The sequence below is a fragment of the Cyprinodon variegatus genome, unplaced genomic scaffold (assembly GCF_000732505.1).
Source record: "Cyprinodon variegatus isolate N-32 unplaced genomic scaffold, C_variegatus-1.0 Scaffold74, whole genome shotgun sequence".
Lineage (NCBI taxonomy): Eukaryota > Metazoa > Chordata > Actinopteri > Cyprinodontiformes > Cyprinodontidae > Cyprinodon > Cyprinodon variegatus.
The window spans coordinates 1,264,187-1,278,053 of record NW_015150527.1 but is presented as its reverse complement, the minus strand read 5'-3'; the positions used below and the strand labels follow the sequence as shown (position 1 = coordinate 1,278,053).

The following is a 13,867-nucleotide window of genomic DNA, read 5'->3' as shown; positions in this document are numbered from 1 at the left end:
AACACATGAAAAAAAAAGGAAACTAATCCCTTTTGTCTTTATTCTAAATATTTTAAAATGCAGATTTTTTTTTAAATAACTGCTGTCTTTCACAGTCCGGGTGTGATCTTAAAAGTTTTTTTTTTCTCATACAAAAAAAGAAAATTGACCAATCCTGAGAGGAAGGGTAAATTATCATCTTAGGTAAGGTAAATAAGAATCAACTAAAATCCGTACAAGCAGGTTAAACATTTATAAAGACTGCAGATGGGCAACTAAAATCTGATTGCTGCATCTGTGATTTCTAGTTTTATGACTTTCAGCAGTGGTGTCCAAAAACACAAATATACCTTTACACTGGTTGTTTGTAATAGCTGTAGAACAGAAGCATAATGCTAATGTTGTACAACTCTCTTGTGAAAAGAATGGCACTCATTTAGAGTGGGTTAACTATTTCTTTTTTGTTTAAGGAGAAAAACAAATGTCAATGCTCTGCAGCAAGAAGGATATTGATCACTAGAGCAGAGCTAGCTGGATGTTTTCTGTCTTCGTTTGGAAGAATTTTGAAGCATGTGGTTAACAAAAGATGATATTAACACAGGAAGTGTCTGTATCAGCTGGGAGCTGTATAACATAGTGAGTGCAAACAAATGCGTCTCACTTTGTTTTTATCTTACAAATGATTAGATCAGTTATAAAAAACAACAACAATAACTATGAGTTTCAACAACTTTAATCATCTCTTTGGCATCAAGTATTTTTGAATTAAATTGAATCATTAACATCAGTTAGTCCTGCTCTGTATCTGTTATGAGATTAATCCATTTGATATTCCTGTTTGTCTGTAGTGGCCGTTGATGGACCATCCCTATGAAGACACAAGGCTACAATGGGACAGAGTACCTCAGAACAAGAGGTCCAAGACGACACTTCCCCGGTAGGTTTTAAAGGAAAGCATTAGTTATGAGTCAGAATTTAAAGACTGACTCATTTGTTTGCAAGTCGGGTCTTTATTAACATTTTTTAAAAGCACTTTTGCATCAGAAGAGATTTGCAATTGTACATATGGCTTTTAAATGAAATAAATTAAAACTCCCCTAAGGGATTCAGTTGAGTTGCAAAAAGCGTGTTACTGGCATGACCAGTCATAATGAGCAAATTCCACATCCTAGCTGATTCATCCAAATACTAAATACTAAAGGCTGCATGTGCTTTACCACAGGATGAAATAAGCATTTATTGCAAAAAAGGTTTTATTAAACACACCCTATCATTTCTTTCTGTGACATTATTGGCAGTTAACTGGATCATTGTTTAGGATAAGAACATTATAATGTTCTGTGTGAATCATTGAAACTGATCTCATCTATTTGTCTTGATTTTCTGTGATTTCCAGTAAATCCCATTAATGAAAACAACTGTTGTGAAATAACATATACTCGTGACATAAAAAAACAAAACAAAAGTGAAACCATGATTGATTAAAATCCATTTTTTGCCTTTAATCTCTAATGTATGCTGTACATTTTTGTATTTATTGCCACATATTTATTAGGGGAAAATATTTAAAAATGCAGCTGTAGTAACCTAGCTGAATGCCTCTTCCAGGGATGCACCGATACCAGACTTTTTTTCAAGCCTAGTACAAGTACTGAAATGTCAGAACTTGCCAACACAGCCTAAAAATCCAAATACTAAATAAACCCATCAGTTAATGAAGTATTGTATTCATATTCCTGGATTTGCTAAGAAGACAAAGAGGGAGTTTAACCCTGGATCTGATACAGTTGAAATGCCATTTTTTTTGTCTTCTTGACGCCTTTACTGAACACGTGTTCACCACAATACATTGTTGTTTTTTAATTAATGTTTTAGTCTTTTTTTTTTTTTTTTTGGTAGGATACTGTTGGTACACATCATATTGTGAGAATATTTTCCTTCTTTACTTTCCAAATCTGTCAGATTGCTAAGATATCTCTTGTTCCCAACTGCCTTTAGACAATGCCACAGATTTTATATAAACTTTAGCTTTTGGTACTGGCTGGCTCATTGTAAAACTTTCCTTTACTTTTAATAAAGCCAATCTAATTGGTTTGGTGTTTGTCTTAGCTCACTTTGATGTGGAGAATATAATATCTCCTATTCTTAGCTTTCAAGCAAGCACATTTAAATTGAAACATAAACAATCATTCTCCAGAGAATGATGCTCCCACCACTATGCTTTATTTCTGGTATGGTGTTCTTAGTGATGCTCAGTTTATTTCATGTGCCAAACACACCTTTTGAAATTGTTTTCCCAAGTTGTGGTTGGGTTTAAATGGACCATATCACATTCTATCAACGTTAGACTATATTATGTTTTATTTTTTTTACAAGGTAAAGCAGTTTCTCAGCCTTGTTCTTTAGTAAGGAAATATGAAGTATCCAGGAGCCTGTTGTCACTGGTAGAACACATCTAGTTCTCAACCAGAAGTTCCCACAGCTTTCTGTCTCGTTTGGAAAAGATCTAGTTCTTGCTAATGTCACATTCATTTCTTGCTCTCTCCAGTAATAAACTGGTTTCCCTTTGCCACATGGATCATACGATCCTCTTGTATTTTGTGTAGAAGCTTGGTATTTCCTAACTGATACATTTTTATAAAATCAGATAATTTTTGATCCTTTAAGATCTCTGAAAACTATGGCTTCAGTTAAATGGTACAGAGGGTAAATATATGTAGATGTTTTCTATAAATGCACCTAAATTTAAATTCTGGTTTATTATCAAGAGGACTTTAAGGTGGAATGGAATCAAAGTGTCTAAGGCCATTTACACAAATCATTCTGTATTGTGAATCAGTTTATTTTCATTGTACAGGATGTATGTCACATTAAAGTGGAAAGTGCTTTAAATGATTCATCTTAGTATCCTATTTTAAACCTACAAAAGCTTCTGTTTTGAAGAGGAGTTATTCTTGCAAGAGCCACTGTGTTTTCAACCCTCCCTCTTTCAGTTGTACTTTTGTCCCATTCAGGCAATTTACTACCTAATGACCTTAGGCTTGTTGTAGTGGTATCTCTGATGACAGATAACACAGGATAAACTTCCCATGGCTCTCACCCAAAATCCCAAAGGCCATTTAGCTTCACTTTTAATCTACATGACCATATCTGATGGTTTGCTAAAGACATTCAAGGTAAACAGTAGTACTTATCTTTGCACCCACTCTACCCTCTCTTTGACTGTGTCCAAAAAAGTGCACGTGAAGTAACGACAATCTGATGAAATGCAACAGTTTTTCTTTTGACTGCTGTCAGCTAGGCGTTGCTGCCTGCAGGGCAAATTCCTGCCTCCCACATGCCTTCAAAGCTCAGTGAGGTTATAGCTGCCGGCTTCATCTTTTTATGCAGCTAAGTGTTAGCATATAACCATTATCTTGTAGGCTATTACGTGTACTAGCATGTATCTGCATTTTTCTTTGTCTTTCAGGACAGATTTGAAAACCTCAAGACTTTTGTGGAGGAAGAGCTACAGACGAGCATGGTGAGTGGGGCTTTGTGTCACTGCAGCAGTTTCATTTCTGTCTTCCTTCTCTTTTAGCTGTTTTACCACTGCAGCAGGAGATTTTATTACTATGACTCACTGTAGCTGAAAGTGTAGTCAGACAATTTGTATAAATTTGCAAGCAGATTTGATAAGATCCTTTGAGATAAAAAAACATGTTGCTGTTGTTTTGTTTTCTCATCCACTCCTTTCTTTTTCTTTTATTTCCTTTTTCCAGATGGTGGGAATGGTCATTGGCGCCGGTGTCGCCATAGTCCTCATCGCCATCCTCATCTTCTTCATCTTGCGGAGAATCCAACTTCGGAGTCAGTAAATTCAGAATCCTGTTTAATAGGCTGCTCTGAAATAAAAGGAAAAATACATTATGAAATTCTCATGTTTATCTTAAAATTAACTTATATTTTACAGACATTGAGGCTCAGGAGGCACCCAAATATCGCTTCCGTAAGAGAGACAAAGTCATGTTCTACGGACGAAAGATTATGCGAAAAGTGAGTGCCTGTCTGAAAATGTTGAGGTTTTTCACTATTGATAACACTGAAACCACAAACATTCCTTTAATTTGTTATTATACCAAATTATGTGGTAGACCAACATGAATTGGCACACAGTTAAGATAAACATTTAGACCTTTTTTTTTCTTAAGCAAATAAAAAAAGCAGTTTGCATGCCTTTACACTAAGTCTGATACGCTTAAATCAAATCCATTACAACCAACAGCCTCGAGGCTTCATTTAAATGTGGAACAGACAATCTTTATCCAGTTTAATCTTGATATAAATTGTTTCTTTGAAAGCCGTGAGGTTTGTTAGAGGAACATGGCATACAGCCCAAGGACAAAGTAGGAAGGAAGTTTAGATCAGGGTTGGGTATTAAACATTAGAGAAAAGATTTAAACAAGTGACAGAAAAGGAAACAATTAGAGAACAAATAAAAACTGCAAAGACAAGGCTGCTCATCCTAAACCTCCAGGCCAGGCAAGGAGAAAGTACCATGGTAACTCTGGAGGAGAGGTAGAGAACCACAGCAAACACATGGACATCTGCTGACAGGATAATATTTGTTCTCTGCTGAAAATGACCCTTAAAAAAAAAGCAATAAGATCTTTTGCAGAGAGCTGCAGTTCATTTAGGGGGCATAGAAAATGTACTGTATGCAGGGTTCTATTTGGTTTTTTTCTTCTTCATGTCACACTGACTGCAGAGTGTATATATATAGTGGCTCGTACTACATGGGGTGAGGAGATCCTGATCTACTACAGTGCCGGTTATTAGCTAAGGCTGCAGGTGGAACACAGCGGTGTCTCACTGGGTCACTCTGACAATTTGCATATTAAGGGGACATATTGGGGTCATCTTCCAACATGGAGGAAAGATAAAAAAAAATGTTTTTTTTTAAACTGTTACTGTGCCTAATTAGTGGGCTATGGTGAATGGAGGATAAAGTAGGTGGGTATTGAGCTTGTGAGCTACATTCAGAGCAATATTGGAAAAAAACTTATCAATGGCTGCAAAAGATTTTAAAGTGAAGGTTCAGTTTTCTTTTATAAAGATGAAACGACACTAGCAGAACTACAGTAGGATGCTTAACCATATTAATATTTAGAATGGTTTAGTCAAAGTCTAGATTTATTCACTTCTATTTTCCAACAGGTTTCGCAGTCTACCTCTTCACTTGTGGGGACATCCTCCTCCTCTTCCTCTTCCTCTCGTCCACGCCTAAAGAAGAAGCAGAAAATGCTCAACATTGCCAAAAAGTAAAATCCAATTAAATCTGCTCTCTTCATCCACCTTTTTTTGTCATCTCACGTTACCACATTTTGTCTCACACTTACAGGATCCTGCGCTTCAAGAAGGAGGTGCCCATCCTTCAGGCCAAGGAGCCCCCTCCCTCAGTGCTCGAGGCAGATCTTACTGAATTTGATGTGGCCAACTCCCACCTCCCTTCTGAGGTGCTCTACATGCTCAAAAATGTCCGGTAGGTTCTGGAAAAATATGTTTGTTAAAGCTCTAGATGCAGCGCTTGTCCATGGTGTAACTCCAGAACTTTTTGTTTGTCGTAGCGTGCTGGGTCATTTTGAGAAGCCGCTCTTCCTAGAGCTCTGCAAACACATGGTCTTTCTGCAGTTCCAGCAGGGAGAGTACGTCTTCAGGCCCGGTCAGCCAGACAGCAGTATATACGTGGTTCAGGATGGAAAACTAGAACTGTGCCTTACAGGAATGGTAATGCTGCATTTCTTATCTCTTATTTTTGAACATGAATGACATCCAAACCGGCGTTTAATTAAATTAAACACAAATTTAAAGGGTGCTTTCTTTTGTTTTAGTGTTTAGGCTTCTTCTCTCGCAAGGAAATACGTCTCAATTTTTTCTTTTTGTGCTTTTTTTTTTTAAAGATGAGAAGATTTGTATTAATATAATTGAATTTTAGCACTTGAAGAAACTAGTTTTTTTTTTTTAACTCATTTGCGTAGTGATCTTTATAAAATGATCCATTTTTATTCATCCCGAATATGATTGCACGTGTTCTCAGACACATTAATGTTCAGCCACTCTGCTTTCTTGCTGCAGACTGCCTAATGGCTCAGAATCAAATCAGGAAGTTTATAACTTTTGTAATATGGTAAGTTTGTAGACAGAGTTGCTTTATGACCCTCATTAAAAAAGCCAAACTGAAAGTTGTGTTTGGAGATGTTTTGTCTATGAGAGACACAATACGGAAAAGCCCACAACAACATTAAAGGATAGGAACATTCTCACATGGTCAAGTTCCCCAAGCTGACAGCAGCAGAAATAAAGGAGTTTCCAGTCTATTTCTGAAATGTGATATTCTGTACTTTTATCCTAGAGGTTGCAGGGAGGTTTCCCCATATAGATGATTCCTGCACTCAGCAAAGAGGAGTGTAGCCATCTCTAGGGTTCTGGTGTAGAATTGGTGAAGGCTGACATTGTCTGTTATATTGTCAGTGATATATTAGCTACTTGCCAGTAACCCAATTATGGTTCTACCCTACCTCTGTTTCAAGATACAGAAAGATAAATTAGTGAAATGAACAGCACCGATTACCCTCAGTCGTCTATGTTTAGTGGTAAAGAATTGGTGTCTGATGCTAAAAGTAAAATGAGAAAGACCTGCGTCTTAAAACAGTTTCTAAAACTTTTCCATAGAAAACATGATACAAAACTTCCAGAAAGAGAAAGTGAACAGGGCTGCTGCTGAATGTATTTGCTTTACCCAGATCCTTATTTACTTTGACACAACCAGTCTTCTAACTCGTTTTTAAACTTGACCCAGAGTAAATGCCTCCATCATGCTTATTCAGATATTTAAAAGTCGCAGTGGGAAGCACTGCTGCCTTGCAGCTAAAAAGGTTCCAGGTTCAATTCCTGACCCAGGGTCTTTCTCCATGGACTTTGCATGTATCCTGCTTGGGATAAGCATTATGGATGGTTCCTGAATTGTATACTACTGCTCTTGTACTGATTAAATTCATTGTGGATTCTCTTGTTCTGTATTCTCTTTTAATAAGAATCCTGTTCAATGAAATTTGAGCAGCCTCCGAAATGGTACCAAATACTCTTTTATAGTTTTGGAGGGTTCATTAGTTATTTAATGGATAGACTTTGATTGAAAGACGAGCAGATTGGTTAATATTTAGTTTTAATAATTATTTCGATATTCTTTCAATTCACATGAAAAATAAGCTTCCATAAAAAAATTAGACTGGTTTATATTCAGCATTAGTCCAGATTGAGACGTCTTAAAAAACAAAACATCTTTTCAAATGTCTGTAACAGAACTAGAAAAGAAAGAAAAATCTGAAGGATTTTTTATTTAATTTTTTTTATTGAACATAGATCTAAATCTCTATTCCTGTTTTCCCAGGACGGCAAAGAGAACGTGGTCAAGGAGGTTTATGCTGGTGACAGTGTTCACAGCCTCCTTAGCATTCTGGATGTCATCACAGTAGGTCACTTCACACAGACACATCTACACACAGAAGCTTTTCCAATTCCTAGACAGAGATACTTTATCACGCTGTATTTAATCCCAACCACTCAGCATGAATTATATATACCTGAAATCATTAATATCCTCATAAAACCATGCCCAGAACTCACACAGAGATTATTGGTTCTATCTTGGTTTAAATCCATTATGATTTTAATGTCTAAATAATCAACTTCCTTTGTTTGTAGGGCCATCAGAAGCCTTACAGAACAGTGTCGGCTCGAGCTGCAGAGGTTTCCACTGTTCTCCGTTTACCTGTTGAGGCCTTCCTCTCCATATTTGAGAAGTATCCTGAGAGTCTGGTGCGAGTTGTTCAGGTAAGGTCCCTTTATGCTTAAATCTATACATGTTGTGTAATAGAAATTGACTGAGGTTTAGGTGATCAAGTTGTCAGATATTACCTGTGGCGGCGGCGGACCGTTTTTTACTTGATCGTATTTACCCAACCCCACCCCCCCGCTGACCGGCCGGGCGTGGGGGTAAATACGATCAAGTAAAATGATACGACTGGCATAAAATCAAATACAAACAGCATAAAAATAAAACAATAAGCCGGTCCCATCCGTGGCGTAATCGGAGACAATGACAGACTAAGTGTGCTCCTGATGTCCAGTCTGCTCCGTAGCTTTGTTTTGGTCGCTCTAACCGCAGAAAATCCTGCTTCACAAAGATAGGATGTTATACATAGGATGAGTCCTGAACTGAATTAACCTGTGCCAAGAGGCACAGATGCACCGACTGATGTAACTGGGAGAGAATACCGCAATTTTTTATATTTTTCAAAATAAAATATCACTCACACCGCTGCTTTAAGAGACTAATCAGTTAGAGAAAAAAAAAAAAACAACCTTATCTCAAATCATTAAACCTGCTTTGTCCAATCTGTAGCCTGATAGGAGTCCTGCTTTCCGTTGCTACAAGTTACTGGGATTCGTAGGGCAGTGACTGAGTTAAGAGGAAGGTAGTTATTCATTTGCTAATATACTTTAAGCTTTGTCACACAGCAGGTGAATGTGATCAAAGTCAGTCATTTTTTCCAATCTGCGTACCATATCCAACATATTCATGGTGGTCTGAACTGAACATGTGTTCATAGATGGTAAGATAAGTCAGATGCTTATCCAATCGTTTTCAAAGCATCGGTTATATAAACTGTCATTTCTGTATTTTATCAGTCTTTTAGGTCACAAACTTCTCTACAGCAGTAGCTATCTCTGCTACGTTAAAAGGCCTTTGTTCATAGTTATGCATTGTTATTTTTTATTATTATTTTTTTCTGGTAGCAGTCAGATCCATTACTGCTTCCATAAACACTGTTATTTGACATCTACAATCCCTCTTTGTGCATGCAGGTTGCTTTAGGGTCATAAACAGTTTAGGCAGAAGTCTGTTGACGGCAGCATTTAATTATTAGTATTAACAAACATGCAAGGAAAAAAAAGAAATCTGTTTTTAGAACGAAATTGGAATTTGACTTTCCTACCAGCTTATGAATGTAGCTTTAGCTAATTTATCTGAACAGTTAAAAGACTTTAGAATGAAATTTGTCCAAAACAGAGCCTTTGGGAACTCCTTATGTTGATGTTTTTTTCCTGTTGGTTTTATTTCTAATACATTTATAACTTATTTTATTTCTCTTTCTGTTCAGATTATAATGGTTCGCCTCCAGAGAGTTACAGTCCTTGCTCTGCACAACTACCTGGGCCTGACCAATGAGCTCTTCAGTCATGTGAGTTTTGGACACAATCAGGCAGTAAACGTGCAATTAATAGAAAACTATCTGTAGGTCTAATGCAGAGGCATACAAGGTAATTTTTCTTAGCATCTATTGTAGCTAATTTTACTTACAGTTCAAAGTAGATATATGTATTTAGATTGTACTGAAAGACACAACCACCTAGCTAAAGCTTATAAGCCATTTGAATGAGCAGTCAGAGGAGAAGAAATCATTACTTCAAAAACAACATTAAAACCAGGAACACAGTTTACAAATGCGGGGACCAAAACCTTAATCATCAGAGGCATATTTAAGTTTTTTAAATGGCAGTTTTTACATTTGCAGGGAGATTGGGATCCCTTCAAGCCCAAGAACATCTTCCCAGTTGTGAGGAGTTCTAGCATCGTATTGTTTGGGTGCTTTGCATAGATAAATTGTTGCGCCTAGTAAAATAGATGGTATCATGAAAAATAGAATTAGTATGCAAAATAAAAAAAATGAAGCAGCATCGCATAGAATCAGCCAAAGGGGGAAGCCTTGAACATAACTCGGTCTCACAAGTGCGTTGTGACCCTAAATATAAAGACAATTTAAACAGAAGTCGTTTGAGGACAGTAAAGTTGGTGTTTTGTAGTGATAATCACAAACCTTGATCGTAGTCCCATAGAAAATATGTTTGCAGAGGTGAAAATCTGTCTGTTCCCACGTAGGGGGTCTAAAAACCTGACCCATTTAAACTGGTATTGCCTTATATAGAATGGGTCACAAATGTCAACAAACCTTTGTTTAAAGCTTGTAAAATGATAACTATAATATTCGGCTCTTGTCTCACTATGGAAATGTATATAACTTGTATTAATAGTGACCTAAAAATCTCATGTCAAATGTGTATTATTTAGAGGAAAAAGTTGTTTTAGACTTTTCAATAGACAGAATCCCATCTGGGGGAAAAAAAAAATGTTTTTTATTCATTTAATCTTTTCTTAATTGAATTTCTTCTTTCATCGGCTCATAGGAAATGCAGCCTTCACGTCTCCCACCGCAGTCACCTCACGCTCCACGCACCAGTCCTGTCCGCCATGGGAAGCGCTTTGGCAGCCTGACTGTTCCAGAGGAGCATCGGGAAGCTGCCATTAAAGGGGAAGCTGCAGGTATGGTCATAATTAAATCACAGTTAATATTAATTTATCTGGGAGTTTCGTTTTGACTATAGGAAGGTTCAATAAAGAGCTTAAAACAGACAAAAAAGACAGCTTCAGGGATTATGGACTAGATTTACTACTGGTTAGTCTTTGACTTTTGAGTATATTTCCAAATCCAATTTCTTTTTTTTTTTCTGTACACATCCAAGAAGCAATTGGAGGAAAAAAAAAAATAGAAAAAGAAAATTTAAGAAAAGGTAAAAAAAAAAACAGCAGTACAGCTTAGCTGCCTGTAGGAAGCTTTTTTTTTTTTGTTTTACCTTGACAAACATCTCTCAAACTGAAAAAAAATATAGAGTAGCCTGATTGAAATGTGTTTCTGCACAATCTAGAAAAGTAGGGAAAGAGATGAAGAGCACAAGAACAGGACACACTTGGCTATCAATCTCTTAAGTGTTTACCTTCCTCTCATTTATCCTTTGTTTTTTTGCACCTTTTTATCTTTCCCTCCATCCTACTTTTGTTCATTTGCTTGATTTATGTCAGAAATGTGTTTCAACTATTTAAATCTGCATAATTATAAATATAATTATTATAATTTGAAATGGGCTTAAAGAATTAACAAAGTAACCTTTTGTTGTTAAATCTCAGGCGGGGAACAAGGAAAAGAGGGTGGTCCGCCAAATCTTAGCAGGACAATTTCTATGCCTGTGGACATCTCTGGTGAGATATCACTAATCATTTTTTTTTAACACTTTTCCAGTTTCAACAAATACTAGTCTCTTTCTTTAATTTCTTTAAAATCTTTCTTTTTTTTTTTTTTCGTCATGATCACTGAACGATATGACCAAAACTTTTATTTTGATATATTAGGTGAATCAGGTGGGAAAAAAAAAAACTTTTCCTCTTCAGGAGCAATATTGACAGACAATGTTGTTTTTTTGTTTTTTTTCTTTTCTTTTCTTTTTTAGATTTTTGGTATAATTGCTGCTCAAAGTGGTTCGCTCTGTCAGCTAAAGACACATTTTAGCCAGTGATTGATTAATCGAGCACTAAATTAGATGATGATTATTTCAATAATCAATAATTGTTTCAGCCCTAACATGTATAATTTATTTGTTCCAGGAGAAAGATACAGTTAATCCAAAAGACTGTTTTACAAATAGTTTTAATAGATTAGAAATAGGGCTCATAACTAGCTCTAAAAATCCAAACTAAACTTCCCTAGTTGATTCTGAAACGTAACATTTGATAAACCCTTATTGGAAATGGAGGCAGTTTTTCTTTTTAAATCATCCTGTTCAGATTTCTCCCCCTCTCTTGGTAAAGCAAAATCGATCCCAACTCTATTGTTTTCCTGTGCGTTGACATCAATAGTAATACTTCCCAGCGTGAAACAAACCTTTTTTATTGCAGCTCAGTTGAAACAGATTAATTTATTCACGTTTCCTATAATGTCACGGTCTCGTTCTCCTTGTCAGGATGAAAAGGTCTCACTTCCCTATTTTTAGGATTCACAACAAGCTCAGCTCTTCTATGCTCACTGTAACATAAGAATTTATCTCATGATTTCAAGAAGTCTTATCAAATGCAATTGTCTTGCTACCGTGTGCAGATTATTGCATATTATTAAGATCAAAGAGACTTTTTAGAAAGATATATAAGGTTGTAAGACTTAGTTAGATGGATAGTTTTTGCATTGCATGAGCAACATGATTCTACAGATCATTCATCAAATGCTAAAATCAAAGACCTCCAAAACCTGGACGTTTGGTCATCTTATCATGGCCGATCAGTTTGTAGCTAAAATGTATCATGTTGGAGCTTATGCTAGGCTAAGCACAGCGTACAGCTGCAGCCACTGACTCAGTGTCTGTGGTGAAAGTGATCACTCACACAGCCTCTGTGTCGTTTTTGAATATTGCTATATATTGATATTCAATTATCACCCAGCCCTATCCGAACAGCTTTCTATTTTACTTTTGCACTTTATGGTTTGAAATGCATAAAGAAAAAAATACATATTATTGACTAACCAGAGATCAGGTTCAGGTCTGTTTTGCATTTAAGTGCAGCGCCTGCATTTAAATGCTCTCTGAGCCTTATCATCACAGTCGCTGCTTATCATTTCAACTTATAAACCATTACGAGCTTCCCCTTAAAGAGTCTTATCAACTAAACAGTTTGTTGCTTAAAAGACAATGTTTATTTTGTTCTGGTCTGCTTTTCAAAACTGTTCTAGCTGCAGTTTCTTTGTTGGTTATTTGGAAAGAGCAACTCATTGACTTATGGTTTTATGACCAAACTGATTAAAATTAAGGTCTGCAGAGAGGAAAATTTTTGCTTTATGAACTCTTTTAGAAGTTATGATGCATCAAAATGTTATTTATTTATAAACAGGACAAATCAACAAGAAAGCAACCATTCCTGCTTTGAATTGCATAAACAAATATTTTATGTATATGTTTTACCAGAGAAATGACTGAAGGTGAACCAATTTAAAGCCAGAATTAAATAGATTTGGAATAGATTCTTTACCAGAGTAAAATTGTTTCCTTGTTGCTTTTGCAGGTATTCAGAAAAGTTTGAGATCAGATTTTGACATGGCATATGAGAGAGGACGGATTTCTGTGTCAGCAGAAGATGGCAACACCCCTCCCACATTCACTCGGGTCAGTCCACTACAAATTTCTGAGATAAGATCACTTCTATGCAGGGTTGAAATGATCAAGATATGAAAAATGTATTTATCTACAAATAAATGTGAATATCCGGTAAAGGTAATAAAGTTACTATTGAATGCCTGACTAAAAGATTAAGTTTAGCGTTACAACCCTCCTCACATGAACTAAGCAATTATGACCAGTGTGTTCAATTTCTCTTTGAAACAAAAAACTGAAGCTACAATAACTTATCATCATATTGATAAAAACAACTGCATAAATCTAGTTACTGTACTTCTATGAAACTATGTTTTAAATTGTCTTTTTTATTTAATAATGCATTTTCTTGCAGTCTGTTTCCCATGAACAACGTGAGAGGAGAGTAACAGTGGATGAGGTTCCATCAGGTATTTACTTGTATCCTGAGGAAGAATCGGGTTTAGACAACATTTTCACACCCGTATCCAGCCGCTCCAGCGCTTCTCTGTTTGAGGAAGCTCAAAAAGAAGTTCTCAGACTCATGCGGATTGAGGTATGATTTGCTTTTTCATTTATTTACAAACTGTATTTCATTTTACAGTTTGTTACAAAAAATTGTACTCAAGTAAGAGTAGCACTACTTTAACATTTTTTCTACTCAGGAAAAAGTAAAAAGTCATCTAAGAAATTACTCAAGTAAAATTAAAAAGGTATTTGGTAGAAGTGCTACTTGAGTACTGGGTAACTGTTGGATCACGACACCAGATTTAATGGTTATAAACTATGCAAAACATACTTTATATGCAAGTTCTGGCCTTTTAAAGAGTCGTAT

General features: G+C 36.2%; 1 protein-coding gene across 11 annotated transcripts in view; it reads left to right on the top strand.

Moving 5' to 3' along the window:
• Positions 1-13,867, top strand: part of LOC107083430 (neuropathy target esterase-like) — a 43,410-nt gene that overhangs the window by 7,657 nt on the left and 21,886 nt on the right. For all 11 annotated transcript variants that reach the window (XR_001481180.1, XR_001481181.1, XR_001481179.1 and 8 more), the window contains exons 2-15: positions 828-916; positions 3,449-3,502; positions 3,741-3,828; positions 3,932-4,014; positions 5,176-5,279; positions 5,360-5,500; positions 5,586-5,745; positions 7,409-7,489; positions 7,723-7,851; positions 9,183-9,263; positions 10,267-10,402; positions 11,045-11,116; positions 12,965-13,065; positions 13,409-13,588. Coding sequence is in view for 8 of the 11 variants with exons in the window: in XM_015372639.1 (XP_015228125.1) it covers positions 869-916; positions 3,449-3,502; positions 3,741-3,828; positions 3,932-4,014; positions 5,176-5,279; positions 5,360-5,500; positions 5,586-5,745; positions 7,409-7,489; positions 7,723-7,851; positions 9,183-9,263; positions 10,267-10,402; positions 11,045-11,116; positions 12,965-13,065; positions 13,409-13,588 (1,458 nt within the window). In the remaining 3 variants the exon portion in view is untranslated. The remainder of the gene's footprint in view (positions 1-827; positions 917-3,448; positions 3,503-3,740; positions 3,829-3,931; positions 4,015-5,175; positions 5,280-5,359; positions 5,501-5,585; positions 5,746-7,408; positions 7,490-7,722; positions 7,852-9,182; positions 9,264-10,266; positions 10,403-11,044; positions 11,117-12,964; positions 13,066-13,408; positions 13,589-13,867) is intronic.